This window comes from Salvelinus namaycush, chromosome 27 (assembly GCF_016432855.1).
Source record: "Salvelinus namaycush isolate Seneca chromosome 27, SaNama_1.0, whole genome shotgun sequence".
NCBI lineage: Eukaryota > Metazoa > Chordata > Actinopteri > Salmoniformes > Salmonidae > Salvelinus > Salvelinus namaycush.
This window is the reverse complement of record NC_052333.1, coordinates 7,254,520-7,275,433: the sequence shown is the minus strand read 5'-3', so window position 1 is coordinate 7,275,433 and position 20,914 is coordinate 7,254,520. Positions and strand designations below refer to the sequence as shown.

Here is a 20,914-nt window from a genome sequence, read left to right as displayed (position 1 = left end):
ATCTAAACTAAACAAATAGCAGTTAAGAAAGAGACAACACTTTACAAAAGCAATTTGCCTTTTTTAATCTTACATTGCATTGAAAATGTACATAATAGATTCATACATTTTACAAATAATTTGTTCATAAAAATATATTTCTTTATAAAACACTTTTTTAATCACATTTTTTCTATTTTCTTTGTTATATATTTTCAATGCATTTAACATAGGAGTACCCAGTTGTACTGTACTGCAAATAGTAGTTAAATTTTACAGTCCAATCCTAGAATTGTATGGGTTCTTTATTGCAGTCAATTTTATAGGAGAAACTAAGTGGCAAAATAGATTGAAAGGTAAAACAAAACCTGGCACCTAATGAGTGGAATGGAGCTGTGGTGTGTCACCAGACTGTGTCCGTGTTAAGTGTTCAGCAACACATAAAGTCATGTGAGGTGAAGGAGAGAGGGAATGAGGCCGTAGATTAGAAAAGTGAAAGACAGGAACGGGGGGGATGAGGAGAAGAGGAAAGAGCAGCAGACCTGATTCACATGGTGTTTGGTAGGCACTGTGTAAAAATGACCCACTTGGATACATCGACGAATACTGCAACAACTATTGAAACAAAAGAAAATCGTAACAAAAAAAGTGCAATATAATGAAAAGTCAAAATGAAAATGTTGTCTGGAAAGTTCGATCTTTGGGTCATGATCCAAAATGGCAAATAAGAGTTCAATAATCCAGAAAACCCCTTCTATTCACACCTCACAGTTAACATCAGTACTTCAAACACCCCTGATTGGCTCAGTGGGGAAAAACACAGAACGTGGGACTGAAGCTAGAGAAGAGGGAGTTACGGTCAAAACCGTTGTTTTAAAAAACAATTTAACACTTTAAAAATGAACCCCAAAATACTTCTGTGTTTTTTTTTGTTGTGAACAGAATTCTTTTGAAATATTTTATTTTCTTCTTCTCTTTTCTATAAACGCTTCATATAATCTCGCTGCCATTGGCCCCTCCCACATGATAATATATAGCACAAAAATATAGGTGGTGAATGCTTCTCATATATGCAAGAAGAAGATTTACAGATCCTTTTCAATTTATAAAAAAGACCCAGTCGACTGTGAAGAAGAAACACTCGCAGAGTGCAATATAATAAGGTAACGTCAGAACTCTCCAAGTCACTCGTCGACCACTGTGAAGATTTGGGTTTTTATGTTTCTCAGTTCTCAGTTCAGTCTTCTAAAACGTGATGTTGGTCTAGTCTCCCAATAAGTGTCCTTCTCGACACACATGACCAGTCAAAGTTCCTGAAGAGTGTGCTTTAAGTACCAGAGGATTTGTTTCTTGTACCTCTGTCGCCACCATGGCCAACACACCTAGACTGGACTGTCTTCTATCTCTATCGCCAGTCTAAATCTCAATTAAATCCGCTCGTTTCGCAAAAGCATTTTCCTGTTCTTTTTTTACCCCGATACAAAAATAAGAAAAAAATGATGCAGTCGCCAAGCGGACTTCATTATACCATTGTGCAGACTGTATTCAGGTTAGGGTCGAACCGGACAGCTTTGCCTTCCACCGACTTGGCACTGGTGTTGTACATGGGGTTCTCGAAGGCCGCCTGGCCGTTGTTGTTCTCGTGGACCGAGCAGCCTGTGTACTGGGCTTTAGGAGTAGTCCTAGAGAAGGACCAACACATTGTTCAGACTCAGTGGAAGAGAAGAAGTCAGTATGAAGTCAACATGTAGCTTTTCTAAGAATATGTAGTGCGTTTAAGGGGCAGTCCTGTGGAGAAACACAGGAATGGTTCATGGTCCTATATGTGAATAACAACAACCAGTACGTAACACAAATGCTGTAGCTCCTGACACAGTAGCACAGTATACTGTGTAGGTAATACTAGCTGGTGGTAGGTCGGTAAGACTAGCTGGTGGTAGGTCGTAATAATAGCTGGTGGTAGGTCGGTAATAATAGCTGGTGGTAGGTCGGTAAGACTAGCTGGTGGTAGGTCGGTAATAATAGCTGGTGGTAGGTCGGTAATAATAGCTGGTGGTAGGTCGGTAAGACTAGCTGGTGGTAGGTCGGTAATAATAGCTGGTGGTAGGTCGGTAATAATAGCTGGTGGTAGGTCGGTAAGACTAGCTGGTGGTAGGTCGGTAATAATAGCTGGTGGTAGGTCGGTAATAATAGCTGGTGGTAGGTCGGTCGGTATTAATAGCTGGTGGTAGGTCGGTCGGTAATACTAGCTGGTGGTAGGTCGGTCGGTAATACTAGCTGGTGGTAGGTCGGTCGGTAATACTAGCTGGTGGTAGGTCGGTCGGTAATACTAGCTGGTGGTAGGTCGGTAAGACTAGCTGGTGGTAGGTCGGTCGGTAATACTAGCTGGTGGTAGGTCGGTCGGTAATACTAGCTGGTGGTAGGTCGGTCGGTAATACTAGCTGGTGGTAGGTCGGTCGGTAATAATAGCTGGTGGTAGGTCGGTAATAATAGCTGGTGGTAGGTCGGTAATAATAGCTGGTGGTAGGTCGGTCGGTAATACTAGCTGGTGGTAGGTCGGTCGGTAATACTAGCTGGTGGTAGGTCGGTAATAATAGCTGGTGGTAGGTCGGTCGGTAATAATAGCTGGTGGTAGGTCGGTAATAATAGCTGGTGGTAGGTCGGTAATAATAGCTGGTGGTAGGTCGGTCGGTAATACTAGCTGGTGGTAGGTCGGTAATAATAGCTGGTGGTAGGTCGGTCGGTAATAATAGCTGGTGGTAGGTCGGTCGGTAATACTAGCTGGTGGTAGGTCGGTCGGTAATAATAGCTGGTGGTAGGTCGGTAATACTAGCTGGTGGTAGGTCGGTCGGTAATACTAGCTGGTGGTAGGTCGGTCGGTAATACTAGCTGGTGGTAGGTCGGTCGGTAATACTAGCTGGTGGTAGGTCGGTCGGTAATACTAGCTGGTGGTAGGTCGGTCGGTAATACTAGCTGGTGGTAGGTCGGTCGGTAATAATAGCTGGTGGTAGGTCGGTCGGTAATAATAGCTGGTGGTAGGTCGGTCGGTAATAATAGCTGGTGGTAGGTCGGTCGGTAATAATAGCTGGTGGTAGGTCGGTCGGTAATAATAGCTGGTGGTAGGTCGGTCGGTAATACTAGCTGGTGGTAGGTCGGTCGGTAATAATAGCTGGTGGTAGGTCGGTCGGTAATAATAGCTGGTGGTAGGTCGGTCGGTAATAATAGCTGGTGGTAGGTCGGTCGGTAATAATAGCTGGTGGTAGGTCGGTCGGTAATAATAGCTGGTGGTAGGTCGGTCGGTAATAATAGCTGGTGGTAAGTCGGTCGGTAATAATAGCTGGTGGTAAGTCGTCGGTAATAATAGCTGGTGGTAGGTCGGTCGGTAATAATAGCTGGTGGTAGGTCGGTCGGTAATAATAGCTGGTGGTAGGTCGGTCGGTAATAATAGCTGGTGGTAGGTCGGTCGGTAATAATAGCTGGTGGTAGGTCGGTCGGTAATAATAGCTGGTGGTAGGTCGGTCGGTAATACTAGCTGGTGGTAGGTCGGTCGGTAATAATAGCTGGTGGTAGGTCGGTCGGTAATAATAGCTGGTGGTAGGTCGGTCGGTAATAATAGCTGGTGGTAGGTCGGTCGGTAATAATAGCTGGTGGTAGGTCGGTCGGTAATAATAGCTGGTGGTAGGTCGGTCGGTAATAATAGCTGGTGGTAAGTCGGTCGGTAATAATAGCTGGTGGTAAGTCGTCGGTAATAATAGCTGGTGGTAGGTCGGTCGGTAATAATAGCTGGTGGTAGGTTGGTCGGTAATAATAGCTGGTGGTAGGTCGGTCGGTAATAACAGCTGGTGGTAGGTCGGTCGGTAATAACAGCTGGTGGTAGGTCGGTCGGTAATAACAGCTGGTGGTAGGTCGGTCGGTAATAATAGCTGGTTGTAGGTCGGTAATAATAGCTGGTAGGTAGGTAATAATAGCTGGTAGGTAGGTAGGTAGGTACACTTACCGCTGTTTGTAAAGATAAAACCCGAAGCCTGCAAATATCAGGGCGAAAAAAGGCACAAGGATTGCTATGGCCACAGAGCTACTGTTTGTACCATGAGGTGGATTGGACGAGTTATTACTCTCTGACATGTTCAGACCTGTGTGGGAGAGGAACAACATGGATATTCTCACAGTAACCTTTTAGTCTATATCAAATATTTCTGACATACACTTTTTATTTCTATATACTGAAATGACACAATATTGTTGACAGTGAGAAAGTTGATATAAAAACACAGTGGATATGTGGTGATGTTTACCTAGCCTCTGCAGTCCAAACTGACCGTAGTCTCTACCCTGTATGAAGCCTTGAAAGACATAGGTGGCACCATCAGGCTCTGCAGACACCTAGGAGAATACAGGCAGACAGATATGATCAGTCAGTCAGCGAGTCAATCAATCAGTCAGTCAGTCAGTCAATCAGTCAGTCAGGTAGTCCCGTCAGTCACGTCCTTTTGAATGGTACTTTTCACCATGGGGTAGAATTATAAAGGAAAAATCCATATTTTCAGAATTGCATTTTTACTAAATACAAAACAAGGAGAGCATTTGAGTCCATTTTGTAATACACATGAAATAACACCTGGTAACCCGTTTGGATCACCAGGTGCACGGCTGTCGTTTTTCAGCAGAGCTCCCTCGTTGATTTACATTGGGTTCTCAGATGCCATTTCAACATTAATACACCACGTCCAATGAGTAGCAAGATCTCTATAAATCGTTCTGGATGAAAGCGCTACTAAATGACCAACATGTAAATGTTTCAATTCCACAAACCCCTCCTGTAAGTACGAAACGGTAAACTTACAAAACCGTCCATGGACCACGTCTCCTCCTTGACCTTGCCCAGCGTGGTGTGAGTGGACGTTTTCACATGGTACATGAGCAGCATCAACCGTGCTTCCTGGCTCTTATAGACACCTGCAGCACAACACAAAACAACACAGGAGGACAAGAGGGGTGATGTGAGGCCAAGGCACAACACTGATATACTGTAACTGGTGGTACTCAGGGGACACAATCACAGACAATGACCCAATGATGATGGTCTCCCTCTCCTATCTCACTCTTCGTCTGTATGTGTCTGTGTGGAAAATGAAAAGAGGTGATATAAACACTGAGCGCTATCTTCTTCAACCATGGAGCAATTTACTGTAGTAGAACACTCACTCATCAACCGTACTTTCTAGTACTAACAGCCTCCTACAACCGAAGGCAGAGACAGGGAGCACCATATTAAGGCCTATCAGAGGCCCCATCCCTTCGCTGTCGCTCCAAACAGACTGATGTACACAGTGGTAGTAATAACACACATTCAATTAACATGCTCAATCCACTGCCTGGCCTCTCTAAATGTGAAATAAGCTAATGGTCCCCTCTTATTAAAAACACAAAATGGCCTCCTCCTGTGCCTCAGCGGTATGATTACTTTGTGATTTCTATATCTCCCAGACACATTTCTTTTCAGTGAGTGAATAGCGCTGCATTCACCTTTCTGTGTCATAATTTGCAACGGCTGCTGGGCAATTCAAAGTCCAATTTAAATTAAGCTGATTTATTTGATGATGTAAATCACTTGTCAGCTAGGTTAAAGGCAGCTGTGGAGAAACGAGGGAGTAGGAGTGAGGGGGGAAGGAGTGAGGGGGGAAGGAGTGTGGGGGGAAGGAGTGTGGGGAGAAGGAGTGAGGGGAAAAGGAGTGATGGGGAAAGGAGTGAGGGGGAAGGAGTGAGGGGGGAAGGAGTGATGGGGAAAGGAGTGAGGGGAGAAGGAGTGAGGGGGAAAGGAGTGAGGGGAGAAGGAGTGATGGGGGAAGAAGTGAGGGGAAGGAGTGAGGGGAGAAGAAGAGAGGGGGAAGGAGTGAGGGGAGATGGAGTGAGGGGGAGGAGTGAGGGGAGAAGAAGAGAGGGGGAAGGAGTGATGGGGAGAAGGAGTGATGGGGAAAGGAGTGATGGGAGAAGGAGTGATGGGGAAAGGAGTGAGGGGGAAAGGAGTGAGGGGAGAAGTAGTGAGGGGGAAAGGAGTGAGGGGAGAAGGAGTGAGGGGGAAAGAAGTGATGGGGAAAGGAGTGAGGGGAAGGAGTGAGGGGAGAAGGAGTGAGGGGGAAAGGAGTGAGGGGAAAGGAGTGATGGTGAAAGGAGTGAGGGGAGAAGGAGTGATGGTGAAAGGAGTGATGGGAGAAGGAGTGATGGGGAAAGGAGTGAGGGGAGAAGGAGTGAGGGGAGAAGGAGTGAGGGGAGAAGGAGTGAGGGGGAAAGGAGTGATGGGGAAGGAGTGAGGGGAGAAGGAGTGATGGGGAGAAGGAGTGAGGGGGAAAGGAGTGAGGGGAGAAGAAGAGAGGGGAGAAGGAGTGAGGGGGAAAGGAGTGAGGGGAAAGGAGTGAGGGGAGATGGAGTGATGGGGAAGGAGTGAGGGGAGATGGAGTGATGGGGAAGGAGTGAGGGGAGAAGGAGTGATGGGGAGAAGGAGTGATGGGGAAAGGAGTGATGGGGAAAGGAGTGAGGGGAGAAGGAGTGAGGGGGAAAGGAGTGATGGGGAAAGGAGTGAGGGGAAGGAGTGAGGGGAGAAGAAGAGAGGGGGAAGGAGTGATGGGGAAAGGAGTGAGGGGAGAAGGAGTGATGGGGAGAAGGAGTGATGGTGAAAGGAGTGAGGGGAGAAGGAGTGAGGGGGGAAAGGAGTGAGGGGAGAAGGAGTGATGGGAGAAGAAGCGAGGGGGAAGGAGTGAGGGAGAAGGAGTGAGGGGAGAAGGAGTGATGGGGAAATGAGTGAGGGGGAGGAGTGAGGGGAGAAGGAGTGAGGGGAGAAGAAGCGAGGGGGAAGGAGTGATGGGGAAAGGAGTGAGGGGAGAAGGAGTGAGGGAGAAGGAGTGAGGGGAGAAGGAGTGATGGGAAAGGAGTGAGGGGGAGGAGTGAGGGGAGAAGAAGCGAGGGGGAAGGAGTGAGGGAGAAGGAGTGAGGGGAGAAGGAGTGATGGGGAAAGGAGTGAGGGGGAGGAGTGAGGGGAGAAGGAGTGAGGGGAGAAGAAGCGAGGGGGAAGGAGTGATGGGGAAAGGAGTGAGGGGAGAAGGAGTGAGGGAGAAGGAGTGAGGGGAGAAGGAGTGATGGGGAAAGGAGTGAGGGGGAGGAGTGAGGGGAGAAGAAGCGAGGGGGAAGGAGGGAGGGAGAAGGAGTGAGGGGAGAAGGAGTGATGGGGAAAGGAGTGAGGGGGAGGAGTGAGGGGAGAAGGAGTGAGGGGAGAAGAAGCGAGGGGGAAGGAGTGAGGGAGAAGGAGTGAGGGGAGAAGGAGTGATGGGGAAAGGAGTGAGGGGGAGGAGTGAGGGGAGAAGAAGAGAGGGGGAAGGAGTGATGGGGAGAAGGAGTGAGGGAGAAGGAGTGAGGGGAGAAGGAGTGATGGGGGAAGGAGTGAGGGGGAGGAGTGAGGGGAGAAGGAGTGAGGGGAGAAGAAGCGAGGGGGAAGGAGTGAGGGAGAAGGAGTGAGGGGAGAAGGAGTGAGGGGGAGGAGTGAGGGGAGAAGGAGTGATGGGGAAAGGAGTGAGGGGGAGGAGTGAGGGGAGAAGGAGTGAGGGGAAAGAAGTGAGTGGGAAGGAGTGAGGGGAGAAGAAGAGAGGGGGAAGGAGTGAGGGGGAAGGAGGGATGGGGAAGGAGTGAGGGGAGAAGAAGAGAGGGGGAAGGAGTGATGGGAGAAGGAGTGATGGGGAAAGGAGTGAGGGGAAGGAGTGAGGGGAGAAGGAGTGAGGGGAAAAGGAGTGAGGGGAGAAGGAGTGAGGGGGAAAGGAGTGATGGGGAAGGAGTGAGGGGAGAAGAAGAGAGGGGGAAGGAGTGAGGGGGAAGGAGTGATGGGGAAAGGAGTGAGGGGAAGGGGTGAGGGGGAAGGAGTGAGGGGAGAAGGAGTGATGGGAGAAGGAGTGAGGGGAGAAGGAGTGAGGGGAAAGGAGTGAGGGGAAAGGAGTGAGGGGAGAAGAAGAGAGGGGAGAAGAAGAGAGGGGAGAAGAAGAGAGGGGGAAGGAGTGATGGGGAACGGAGTGAGGGGAAGGAGTGAGGGGAGAAGGAGTGAGGGGAAGGACTGAGGGGGAAAGGAGTGAGGAGTGAGGGGGAAGGAGTGAGGGAGGAAGAGGAGAAGGGGGGAAGGAGTGAGGGAGGAAGAGGAGAAGGAGTGAGGGGGAAAGGAGTCAGGGGGAAGGAGTCAGGGGGGAAGAGGAGAAGGGGGGAAGGAGTGTCGGAGGAGTGAGGGTGGAAGGAGTGAAGGGGAAGAGGAGAAGGAGTGAGAGGAAAGGAATGAGAGGGAAGGATTGGGGGGAAGAGGAGAAGGAGTGAGAGGAAAGGAGTGGGGGGGAAGAGGAGAAGGGGACTCTTCTCTCCAGATAATTATGGTAAATCCGTGAAAGATTTGTCAGATCAGATTAATATTTCATTTAAGAGAAATGTGGGGGGTTTTACACATCCATTAGGCTACACTAATGAAGGTACATTAAGGGACAGAATAAATATTATATTAAGGGGCTATGCGAAAACACCCCCCAAAAATGAATATGAAATAAATGAGTCATAGCTTTCAAATCAATTACAGCACACTGAAAAATCAAAACACCTCAACTCAAAACATGTTCTCAGATCAGACAGACCATAAATGCCCTTTTCTATGTTAGCAAATGTCCTCCACACAGGCAAATAAACAACATAATTGAATTTCCCACTAAGTAGATACAGTCCTAAATGGACACCGTCTGACATTAAGGCCCTACCAATCAAACGATGTCAGCTATGTTTAGTAACACTCATTTCTAGTCATATGCATATTGTGGGAGAGAAACTCTGCATCTGAAACGCCTCATTCTACTCCAGTGACTACATGATGACATGCTATGTGTGTGTGAATCTGTGTGTATTCATCTGTGTGTGTGTGTGTGTTCAAGGAGTGGCTAGGGACCTTGCCTAGCGTGTCCTCTCTGTGTAATATGGCGTAAAATGCAGATGTCGTACCTGAAAGCAGCAATTCCATGTTGCTATTGGTCAAGGATACGTTAACCCTTCCCGTGGTGGCGTTAAAGCTTGTGATACTCAGAGTCATTGGTTGTTTTCTTCCCTTGTAGTTGTATGAACCCTTCCATATATAGTTAGGAGCAAAGACGTCATCAGGAACTGAAACAGAGCATAGACAATATTGATTATTAGAGGGCCTTGGTTGTGCCTGAGGTTGGTCAAGCGGTTTAGTCCACACGCCATCCCCTTGCCTGCGCTTGCCTGCGTGGGATCGAATCCTGGCCCCACCGGTCTTCACACTGTCTTCCCTTTTCATTTCTATTCTTTCAATAAAACTGAACAAATATTTTAAGAAATAAGAGGAAAACAGAAAAATAAGACCTTGGTTAAGTCATACTGTCACTGTTTGTAAGTCTATAGAATTCATCATGATTGATCAAATACTACTAATGTTCACAGACACAGGGCCCTGGGACCTTTCATCCTGTGTCACACCCTGATCTGTTTCACTTTGTGCTTGTTTCCACCCCCCTCCAGGTGTTGCCCATCTTCCCCCATTATTCCCATTTTTATACCCATTTATACCAGTGTTCTCTGTTTTTCTGTTGCCAGTTCGTTTTGTCCGTCAAGCCTAACAGCATTTTCCCCATTGCTCCTGTCTTTTTCTATAGTTCCTGTTTTCTAGTTTTCCCGGTTTTGACCATTCTGCCTGCCCTGACCCTGAGCCTGCCTGCCGTTCTGTACCTTGTCACACCACCCTGGATTATTAACCTCTGCCTGCCCTGACCCTGAGACTGCCTGCCCTGACCCTGAGCCTGCCTGCCGTTCTGTACCTTTTGAATCTGATCTGGATTACTGACCTCTGCCTGCCCTTGACCTGGCGTTTTGCATGCCCCTGTTCTAGTAATAAACTGTTGTTACTTCAACACTGTCTGCATCTGGGTTTTCCCTAAAACGTGACACTCAGAGTATGTCAAACTTAGTAATTTACCTCCAAGCTTTTAAAAAACTTAGTTCCTCTCCAAGTTGATAAATGTTAAACTTGTTATGAAGGCAGTGGAAACTTTGGGATGGTTGGGCTGCTATATCACTGCACCACAGATTACTCCGTGAGAGAGAGAAAGAGTAAAAGAGAAAGAGAGAGAGAGAGAGAACGAGAGAGAGCGTAAGACTGTCAGGCCTGTGCTGCCGGGACGTTTTACCGTCAGACTCACTTTTTCCAGTCTTCATTAACTTCTAGTCCCTCAAGAGGGGCACTCAAGATTGAATTAAGGACACCAGTCCTTCTGAGGTGCTATTAGCGAAGCGCTCGCCCCCTGCGAGGCCAGATGAAGCTGTTCATATTCATTCTGTTGTGAATGCTAGCTGCACTTTACAGTACCGGCATCAGAGTAGTATTTTGTAATCAGAACATTGCTCTTTTTGGTGTGTGTGTGTGTGTGTGTGTGTGTGTGTGTGTGTGTGTGTGTGTGTGTGTGTGTGTGTGTGTGTGTGTGTGTGTGTGTGTGTGTGTGTTGATGACACTTCAGTCAGGCACTCACCGTTCAGCTTGGGACTGGGTGTCCCTGCCACTGGCTTGATGGGCTTCTCTGAGAGTTTGGACCCAGCTATAGGAGACAAAAAAAGAGCATTAGTCCCATTATATCACATCAACTTCCCCATGTGGGGACTTCTAATCATGTAATGATGTGCATCAGCAACACACATCAACAGATAATGCAATTTAACTCCTTGGGGTCGAATTCTGAGTTCTATTGTCAGTTCCATTTAGAGTTCTGGATGTGGAATTTCTAAATGTCTGGATCTGGGTAATCTGGGTAATAAATGCATATGGTGTGTCCTGGAATGTAAAAGTCAAGCATGACATCTTGTACAAATGATAGAAAATCTAATCAAATCAAAGTTGATTTGTCCTACGGATATTCACAGGATACAGCGAAGTCTACATAGTACAATGACATGCTTACTTGCAAGCTTTCCTCTCATTATGTTTTTGGTAATAAAAGTATAAAAGGTATCTGGTAAGAAGAAACAAGATGAAGTGAGAACCCCAGAAATAAGCATGCATGGGGTTATGCAGTAGGGCGTGTTCTGTGGCCCTCTACATGACAGTGAAGGTAAGTGCCATCGGTGTCCTGTCTGTTCCACTGCACTGGCATGATAGACACTAGAATAGCACAAGATGCTGTCTGCTGCAGTGGTAGCAGAGCAGCCTGGCACAGTGGGAACTTCTCCCACAACATTACACATCTGTTAATGTGTGTGTAATTACTCTGTGGCCTGCAGTGCACAGCTGTGCGATGCAGCAGTGGCCAGGAGTGTGTGTGAATATGCTCCATACCATTGCGGCTGCAATCACGGCCTGCGGCACAAGAGAGCCTCTGTACTGTATCAGCATATGCCATTACACACACACACACACACACACACACACACACACACACACACACACACACACACACACACACACACACACACACACACACACACACACACACACACACACACACACACACACACACACACACACACACGGATGGCTAAGGTTAGGATTGGTGGAAAGTTAGGTGGAACTTCACCCTGGAGCCACACAGACACAAACAAACACACTGGACATGTCATGTTCCTGTCCTGTACCTCGACAAATGGGCATCTTCCCGGTCCAGGTACCGTCGGACTTGCAGACGCGGTGTTCCGAGCCCCCGGACAGGAAGAACCCAGCCTGGCAGGAGTAGAGGAGGGTGTAGCCAAACCCTGGCAGGTCCATCCCCATCACCTCCACATGGGCCGGGCTCTCTGGCTGCTTACACGAGTGGGCTGGGAGGGAGGGAGAAGGAGGGGGAGAAGAGAAGAGGGCGGGAGAGGGAGAGGGAGAACAAATGAGAGAGACTGAGGAAAGGAGAAAGAAAGAGAGAGATGCGCTTTTTCCACATACTAATATGGTTCTTCTCACCTGTACCTGCCCATGTCTGTCTGCTATTCTTCTCACCTGTACCTGCCCATGTCTGTCTGCTAGTCTTCTCACCTGTACCTGCCCATATCTGTCTGCTATTCTTCTCACCTCCCCATATCTGTCTGCTATTCTTCTCACCTGTACCTGTCCATATCTGTCTGCTATTCTTCTCACCTGTACCTGCCCATGTCTGTCTGCTATTCTTCTCACCTCCCCATGTCTGTCTGCTATTCTTCTCACCTGCCCATGTCTGTCTGCTATTCTTCTCACCTCCCCATATCTGTCTGCTATTCTTCTCACCTGTACCTGCCCATGTCTGTCTGCTATTCTTCTCACCTGCCCATGTCTGTCTGCTATTCTTCTCACCTGCCCATATCTGTCTGCTATTCTTCTCACCTGCCCATGTCTGTCTGCTATTCTTCTCACCTGCCCATATCTGTCTGCTATTCTTCTCACCTGCCCATGTCTGTCTGCTATTCTTCTCACCTGCCCATATCTGTCTGCTATTCTTCTCACCTGCCCATATCTGTCTGCTATTCTTCTCACCTGTACCTGCCCATGTCTGTCTGCTATTCTTCTCACCTGCCCATGTCTGTCTGCTATTCTTCTCACCTGCCCATGTCTGTCTGCTATTCTTCTCACCTGCCCATATCTGTCTGCTATTCTTCTCACCTGCCCATGTCTGTCTGCTATTCTTCTCACCTGCCCATATCTGTCTGCTATTCTTCTCACCTGCCCATATCTGTCTGCTATTCTTCTCACCTGTACCTGCCCATGTCTGTCTGCTATTCTTCTCACCTGCCCATGTCTGTCTGCTATTCTTCTCACCTGCCCATGTCTGTCTGCTATTCTTCTCACCTGCACATATCTGTCTGCTATTCTTCTCACCTCCCCATGTCTGTCTGCTATTCTTCTCACCTGCACCTGCCCATATCTGACTGCTATTCTTCTCACCTGCCCATATCTGTCTGCTATTCTTCTCAACACCTGTCCATATCTGTCTGCTATTCTTCTCACCTGCCCATGTCTGTCTGCTATTCTTCTCACCTGCCCATATCTGTCTGCTATTCTTCTCACCTGTCCATATCTGTCTGCTATTCTTCTCACCTCCCCATGTCTGTCTGCTATTCTTCTCACCTCCCCATGTCTGTCTGCTATTCTTCTCACCTGCCCATATCTGTCTGCTATTCTTCTCACCTGTCCATATCTGTCTGCTATTCTTCTCACCTGTCCATATCTGTCTGCTATTCTTCTCACCTGCCCATATCTGTCTGCTATTCTTCTCACCTGCCCATATCTGTCTGCTATTCTTCTCACCTGCCCATATCTGTCTGCTATTCTTCTCACCTGCCCATATCTGTCTGCTATTCTTCTCACCTGCCCATATCTGTCTGCTATTCTTCTCACCTGCCCATATCTGTCTGCTATTCTTCTCACCTTCCCATATCTGTCTGCTATTCTTCTCACCACCTGTCCATATCTGTCTGCTATTCTTCTCACCTGCCCATATCTGTCTGCTATTCTTCTCACCTGCCCATATCTGTCTGCTATTCTTCTCACCTCCCCTTTCTGTCTGCTATTCTTCTCACCTCCCCATGTCTGTCTGCTATTCTTCTCACCTCCCCATATCTGTCTGCTATTCTTCTCACCTGCACCTGCCCATATCTGACTGCTATTCTTCTCACCTGCACCTGCCCATATCTGACTGCTATTCTTCTCACCTGCCCATATCTGTCTGCTATTCTTCTCACCTTCCCATATGTCTGCTATTCTTCTCACCTTCCCATATCTGTCTGCTATTCTTCTCACCTGCCCATATCTGTCTGCTATTCTTCTCACCTGCCCATATTTGTCTGCTATTCTTCTCACCTGCCCATAGCTGACTGCTATTCTTCTCACCATCTGCCCATAGCTGCAGCCTCCATCAAAGTTCTATTGAATTTTCTTTTACATTATTTTGCAAAGTCACTGGCTGGTATACGTCTTTCCTTCATGACTTCACTTTTTGTATCCTGCAAGTGACTAGATGTGCTTACACCAAGTCTGCACTGATTCACTGGCTACCCAGAACCTTAGACAAACAGAACACTCTAAACACAAAGACACCTCCTACTGCTGCACTGTGTGTGTGAATACGACTGGTTACTTTCTCAGGGATGGATGGTTGCATTCTACACAGTCTACAGAGATGGCCTGGAGTTGAGTTGAGCAACCCAGAAAGGGTCAGATATGCACTGATGTGTTGTGGCAGCCTGCACAGAGTGAAAGAGAAGTGTGTGTGTGTGTACAGTGTGTGTGTGTGTTTACCTGTCACTGCCCCAACCCACCAACCCATGGAAGATCAAACAGCAGGAGATTCTCAGTCACTCAGCTAAGCCAGTGAACCACTATCATCCATCTTTGATCAAAAGGGGCTGGGATTAGGTATGTGGAGGGAGCAATGCTCCAACTGACCCACCAATTCTCTTTTATTTTGGGTTATTTTTTTGTGTGTGTGTATGTGTGTGTGTGTATGTGTATGTGGGTGTGTGTGTATGTGTGTGTGTGTGTGTGTGTGTGTGTGTGTGTGTGTATGCGTGTATGTGTGTGTGTGTGTGTATGCGTGTATGTGTGTGTGTGTATGTGTGTGTGTGTGTATGTGTGTGTATGTATGTGTGTGTATATGTGAATGCGTGTGTGTGTGTGTGTGTGTGTGTGTGTGTGTGTGTGTGTGTGTGTGTGTGTCTGTTGATGGGTCTCTTGATGATTAACAGTACAGGAGGCGGGGGGATATTTTGGGGCAGTGTGATAGCTGTTGGAGGTTATGGTGAGACTTAAGTATTCTTTTTTTGTTTATTCCAATATTAAAAGGGCTATGTATAGTTACTGAATATTACATTACACACTGTGAGTAATCCTACACATATTGTACTATATCAATGACATTTGTGTGACACTGGGTGTTGACATTTCTTCACACAATTGGCAGAATATAGGCTAATTACAGAAAGAGTGAAATGTAGTTATGAGTAAAGATGCTTGGAGTGAACAGCAATCTGACATTGGTAGCCATCTGTCAATGCTCTCTAAGTCAGCCATGTAACAAACTGGTTTAAGGGAGTTCACCCAGCTAGCACATAATGTTCTGAGGACGATATGTTTCTTAGAGCTTGGTGAGAGTGTGGTTTACTATGGTTATTTTGCATACAACCTTCCCACAACTTTCTGGGAATGGTGCAGAATAGTTACTTGGTTTTGGAACATTCTCAGCACATTTTAGGAACTTGACAAAAAAACAAAAAAAATTGGTATTTCATTAATTTAACAGAATTTTTCCTAAAAGTTCAAACATGGTTACATTTCATTTCAATTTTAGTAATGTTCTATGAACGTTTTCGAACTGGTTTGACATTGGGAATGTTCTCAAATAGTTCAGAGAACGTTAAGATACAGCGTTCTTCTGTGGGAATTTCAGAACTTCAGCCTAACGTTTCCCACAGGTTTCTTTGTGGTTCTATTTAATTCATGTTCTCACATTGTTATGTTCTCACATGGTTCAGTTCTCAGCATTAACAAAACTCTATCTTCTATCTTGTTAAGTGTGTTCAGGTGTGTTGGCCAAGTCCACTAACTGGCAACACCTGATCTTAATGAGTGCTTGTTTCCTTTGAAATGGGGGTCTGTTTGAATAGACTAACATGTAAAAACATGGCATGCTAGCCTCCATCCTGGTGGCGCAGTGGACTAATTCCATGGACAGAGAACAGAAGATCATAGGTTTAAATCTCACTGACGCCGTGCCAAAGTAATAATACAACATTCTCAGAAACACCCTGCAACCTAAAAATGTACGTTTTCACATTCGTTCTCAGGACATTCAGTTTTACCAGTCAGGAAACTTATGGCTTCGTTCCTAGAACCTAATCGGAAACCAAAAACGTACGTTCCCACAACTTCCAAGGAACCAAATGTGCTAGCTGGGGCCTTTGATTGTATCTTCCCATGGCTGGGCAGACAGAGAGTGTGCATCCACTGCCACCCTGGCATTTCTTCTTCCATTTGACTGGAAATTATATCTGTATTCCAATAATTTTCTCATACAATACATTAATATTGCGGTAAGCCTATACTTAATTAGTGTATATAAATCATATTTTAACACCATTTTCTCATACTACTACTAAGTGCTATATCCTTATACTACTACTGTGCTATGTCGTTATACTGCTAGATGGAGAGGGTGATGGGGGTGGGTGCTTTGCCATGGTGTGACGTGGGAGTGACGTGCATGTGTGAGTGGAGAGGGATGGAGACCGGCTGTATGGGGAGATAAGACCACGGTTTGTCTTTCTCTCCTCCCTGCCTGGATGGGGACATTACCACTCCTGGGATAGGTGAGTGAGTGAATGAGTGAATGAGTGAATGAGTGAGTGAGTGAGTGAGTGAGTGAGTGAGTGAGTGAGTGAGAGAGAGAGAGAGTGAGAGAGTGAGTGAGAGAGCGAGAGACAAAAAGAGACCACCACCACCATCCCCTCTATACCCCCCCATCACACCCCACTTTACCCTCCACACCCTGTCTCATCCTGCCTCACCCTATCCCCATAGAGGTAGCTGAGTGGATAAGACTACCCTGAGGGGGGCTGACTGACGATTCGTGTGGATGGTTGCCTCCAAACGGCACCCTATCCCCTATATTGTGAACTACATTCTCCTATGGTCCCTGATCAAAAGTAGTGCCCTATACAGGGGAAGGGGGGCATTTGGGAGAGAGCCGATGTGAAGGTTAGGGTCTCTCCCGCTAGGCTAGGTCTCTGAGTCTACCTCCATAAAGATTATCTCTTCATGAGAATCATCCTTCCCCTCTGATATATCAGCTCACCTGCTGTGACGGTGAGAGTAGAAAATGATCCTTGCTGTTTCCAATAATGTGAATTAATTTTCAAAGTGGCAGTTATTAAATATGACCTTGAAGCTTGGCAGAGTGCGCTACTTTATCATTGAAAAAGTAATGAAGCCCTTTGGTTCGGTAGCAGGCGCTAACGGAGATAGTTGTGCCATGATCCTTCTAAGATCCTTGTTACCTAGGAAACAGCCAACTGCTCTTATGCAAGCAAAACTTTTTTCAAAACACCTGCATGTAATCACCCGCAAGACTCCTGTGCCTGACATAACAGATGTACTGTATAATCCTCAAAGATATACAGTACAAGCCACACTTTCTGAGCGTCAGTACGGCAGAACCATGACAAACTAGTGTAGTTAGGACCACATCACGTCTCCCTCTCTCTCTCTCCCTCTTCTTACTCTTTGTGGCTAATGTGTAAAAAATTGTCAGTGGTTCCTAAGATGTGTTTATTTTACAGATGAACACGGTGATGTGGTCAGAGTGACATGTCACGGTCAGAGTGATGTCAGTGAGAATGGCCAGAAGTGACGGATATCATGGAGGACCCTAGCTAGAGTCGGGGATGGACTGACTATAGAAACAGAATCCTAGAATAGGTTGACCATAGAAACATAATCGTAGAATGGGCTGACCATAGAAATAGAATCATAGAACGGGTTGACGATATATACAATCCTATAATGGGTTGACCATAGAAATAGAATCCTAGAATGGCAGGACCATAAAAATACGATCCTAGAATGGGTTGACCATAGAACTAGAATCCTAGAATGGGTTTATCATAGAAATATAATCCTAGAATGGGATGACCATATAAATGCAATTATATAATGCGGGATTTTCCTATGATGATGTCATCATGGGCATCAGAGGGTATAGCTACAGCAGTTGTTGTGACTTGGCATCACAGAGGGACAGTGTGGGGTGGTTCTCAAACCTCTTCTGGGGACCGTTCCATGTATTTGATCGATTCCACAGCTAGCACTCCTGATTCAACTAGTCAACTAATCATCAAGCCCTTGACTAGGTGAATCAGGTGAGTTAGTTCAGGGCTACAACAAATTGTGAAAATGTCTGAGGGTCCCCAGGAGAGGTTTGAGAACCACCCCCTCACTATACTGTCCCTCTATGACCCAGTCACAATAACGGCTGTAGCTATACCCTCTGATACCCGTGACATCATCAGAACCACGGCAGTAGGGGGTGTGATGTGACTCACGGATACACTCTGGCTGGGAGCCGCTCCAGGTAAGGTCCGCCTGGCAGAGCCGGGTGGTGGAGCCCTGGAGCAGGTGACCCAGCTGGCACTGGAACGCCACCATGCTGCCCACCTGTGTTAGAGTAGAGAGACAACTGAGTGCACCTGCATTTCCAATAGGCGCAGGAGTAGAGAAACACAACACAACACAACACATACACACACACACACACACTCACGCTTGAAGCCCAAAGTCCTTGGGCTTCAAGCGTGAGGAGTCAAGCTAGCTAGGAAAAGATCAGCGGGAGTATTCAGCGTGAGGAGTCAGGCTAGCTAGGAATAGAGCAGCGGGAGTATTCAGCGTGAGGAGTCAGGCTAGCTAGGAATAGAGCAGCGGGAGTATTCAGCGTGAGGGGTCAGGCTAGCTAGGAATAGAGCAGCGGGAGTATTCAGCGTGAGGAGTCAAGCTAGCTAGGAAAAGATCAGCGGGAGTATTCAGCGTGAGGGGTCAGGCTAGCTAGGAATAGATCAGAGGGAGTATTCAGCGTGAGGAGTCAAGCTAGCTAGGAATAGATCAGCTGGAGTATTCAGCGTGAGGGGTCAGGCTAGCTAGGAATAGAGCAGCGGGAGTATTCAGCGTGAGGGGTCAGGCTAGCTAGGAATAGAGCAGCGGGAGTGTTCAGCGTGAGGGGTATGGCTAGCTAGGAATAGAGCAGCGGGAGTATTCAGCGTGAGGGGTCAGGCTAGCTAGGAATAGAGCAGCGGGAGTGTTCAGCGTGAGGGGTCAGGCTAGCTAGGAATAGAGCAGCGGGAGTATTCAGCGTGAGGGGTCAGGATAGCTAGGAATAGAGCAGCGGGAGTATTCAGCGTGAGGGGTCAGGCTACCTAGGAATAGAGCAGCGGGAGTGTTCAGCGTGAGGGGTCAGGCTAGCTAGGAATAGAGCAGCTGGAGTATTCAGCGTGAGGGGTCAGGCTAGCTAGGAATAGAGCAGCGGGAGTATTCAGCGTGAGGGGTCAGGCTAGCTAGGAATAGAGCAGCGGGAGTATTCAGCGTGAGGGGTCAGGCTAGCTAGGAATAGATCAGCTGGAGTATTCAGCGTGAGGGGTCAGGCTAGCTAGGAATAGAGCAGCTGGAGTATTCAGCGTGAGGGGTCAGGCTAGCTAGGAATAGAGCAGCGGGAGTATTCAGCGTGAGGGGTCAGGCTAGCTAGGAATAGAGCAGCGGGAGTGTTCAGCGTGAGGGGTCAGGCTAGCTAGGAATAGAGCAGCGGGAGTATTCAGCGTGAGGGGTCAGGCTAGCTAGGAATAGAGCAGCGGGAGTATTCAGCGTGAGGGGTCAGGCTAGCTAGGAATAGAGCAGCGGGAGTATTCAGCGTGAGGGGTCAGGCTAGCTAGGAATAGAGCAGCGGGAGTGTTCAGCGTGAGGGGTCAGGCTAGCTAGGAATAGAGCAGCGGGAGTATTCAGCGTGAGGGGTCAGGCTACCTAGGAATAGAGCAGCGGGAGTATTCAGCGTGAGGAGTCAGGCTAGCTAGGAATAGAGCAGCGGGAGTATTCAGCGTGAGGAGTCAGGCTAGCTAGGAATAGATCAGCTGGAGTATTCAGCGTGAAGGGTCATGCTAGCTAGGAATAGAGCAGCGGGAGTATTCAGCGTGAGGGGTCAGGCTAGCTAGGAATAGATCAGCTGGAGTATTCAGCGTGAGGGGTCAGGCTAGCTAGGAATAGATCAGAGGGAGTATTCAGCGTGAGGGGTCAGGCTAGCTAGGAATAGATCAGCGGGAGTATTTAGCGTGAAGGGTCAGGCTAGCTGGGAATAGATCAGCGGGAGTATTCAGCGTGAGGGGTCAGGCTAGCTGGGAATAGATCAGAGGGAGTATTCAGCGTGAGGGGTCAGGCTAGCTAGGAATAGAGCAGCAGGAGTATTCAGCGTGAGGAGTCATGCTACCTAGGAATAGAGCAGCGGGAGTATTCAGCGTGAGGAGTCAGGCTAGCTAGGAATAGAGCAGCGGGAGTATTCAGCGTGAGGGGTCAGGCTAGCTAGGAATAGAGCAGCGGGAGTATTCAGCGTGAGGGGTCATGCTACCTAGGAATAGAGCAGCGGGAGTATTCAGCGTGAGGAGTCAGGCTAGCTAGGAATAGAGCAGCGGGAGTGTTCAGCGTGAGGGGTCAGGCTAGCGAGGAATAGAGCAGCGAGAGTGTTCAGCGTGAGGGGTCAGGCTAGCTAGGAATAGAGCAGCGGGAGTATTCAGCGTGAGGGGTCAGGCTAGCTAGGAATAGAGCAGCGGGAGTATTCAGCGTGAGGGGTCAGGCTAGCTAGGAATAGAGCAGCGGGAGTATTCAGCGTGAGGAGTCAGGCTAGCTAGGAATAGAGCAGCGGGAGTATTCAGCGTGAGGGGTCAGGCTAGCTAGGAATAGAGCAGCGGGAGTATTCAGCGTGAGGGGTCAGGCTAGCTAGGAATAGAGCAGCGGGAGTATTCAGCGTGAGGGGTCAGGCTAGCTAGGAATAGAGCAGCGGGAGTATTCAGCGTGAGGGGTCAGGCTAGCTATGAATAGAGCAGCGGGAGTACTCAGCGTGAGGGGTCAGGCTAGCTAGGAATAGAGCAGCGGGAGTATTCAGCGTGAGGGGTCAGGCTAGCTAGGAATAGAGCAGCGGGAGTATTCAGCGTGAGGGGTCATGCTACCTAGGAATAGAGCAGCGGGAGTATTCAGCGTGAGGAGTCAGGCTAGCTAGGAATAGAGCAGCGGGAGTGTTCAGCGTGAGGGGTCAGGCTAGCGAGGAATAGAGCAGCGAGAGTGTTCAGCGTGAGGGGTCAGGCTAGCTAGGAATAGAGCAGCGGGAGTATTCAGCGTGAGGAGTCAGGCTAGCTAGGAATAGAGCAGCGGGAGTAT

General features: G+C 47.9%; 1 protein-coding gene across 1 annotated transcript in view; it reads right to left on the bottom strand.

Annotated features, from left to right (window-relative positions):
• Positions 1–282: 282 nt before the first annotated feature.
• LOC120022010 (CUB and sushi domain-containing protein 3-like) overlaps positions 283–20,914 on the bottom strand; it is an 803,421-nt gene continuing 782,789 nt past the window's right edge. The window contains exons 63-70 of the mRNA XM_038965812.1: positions 18,049–18,160; positions 11,629–11,808; positions 10,533–10,598; positions 8,992–9,150; positions 4,823–4,935; positions 4,275–4,362; positions 3,977–4,112; positions 283–1,661 (exon numbers count right to left, since the gene is read on the bottom strand). Coding sequence (XP_038821740.1) covers positions 1,502–1,661; positions 3,977–4,112; positions 4,275–4,362; positions 4,823–4,935; positions 8,992–9,150; positions 10,533–10,598; positions 11,629–11,808; positions 18,049–18,160 — 1,014 coding nt within the window. The 3' untranslated portion in view covers positions 283–1,501. The remainder of the gene's footprint in view (positions 1,662–3,976; positions 4,113–4,274; positions 4,363–4,822; positions 4,936–8,991; positions 9,151–10,532; positions 10,599–11,628; positions 11,809–18,048; positions 18,161–20,914) is intronic.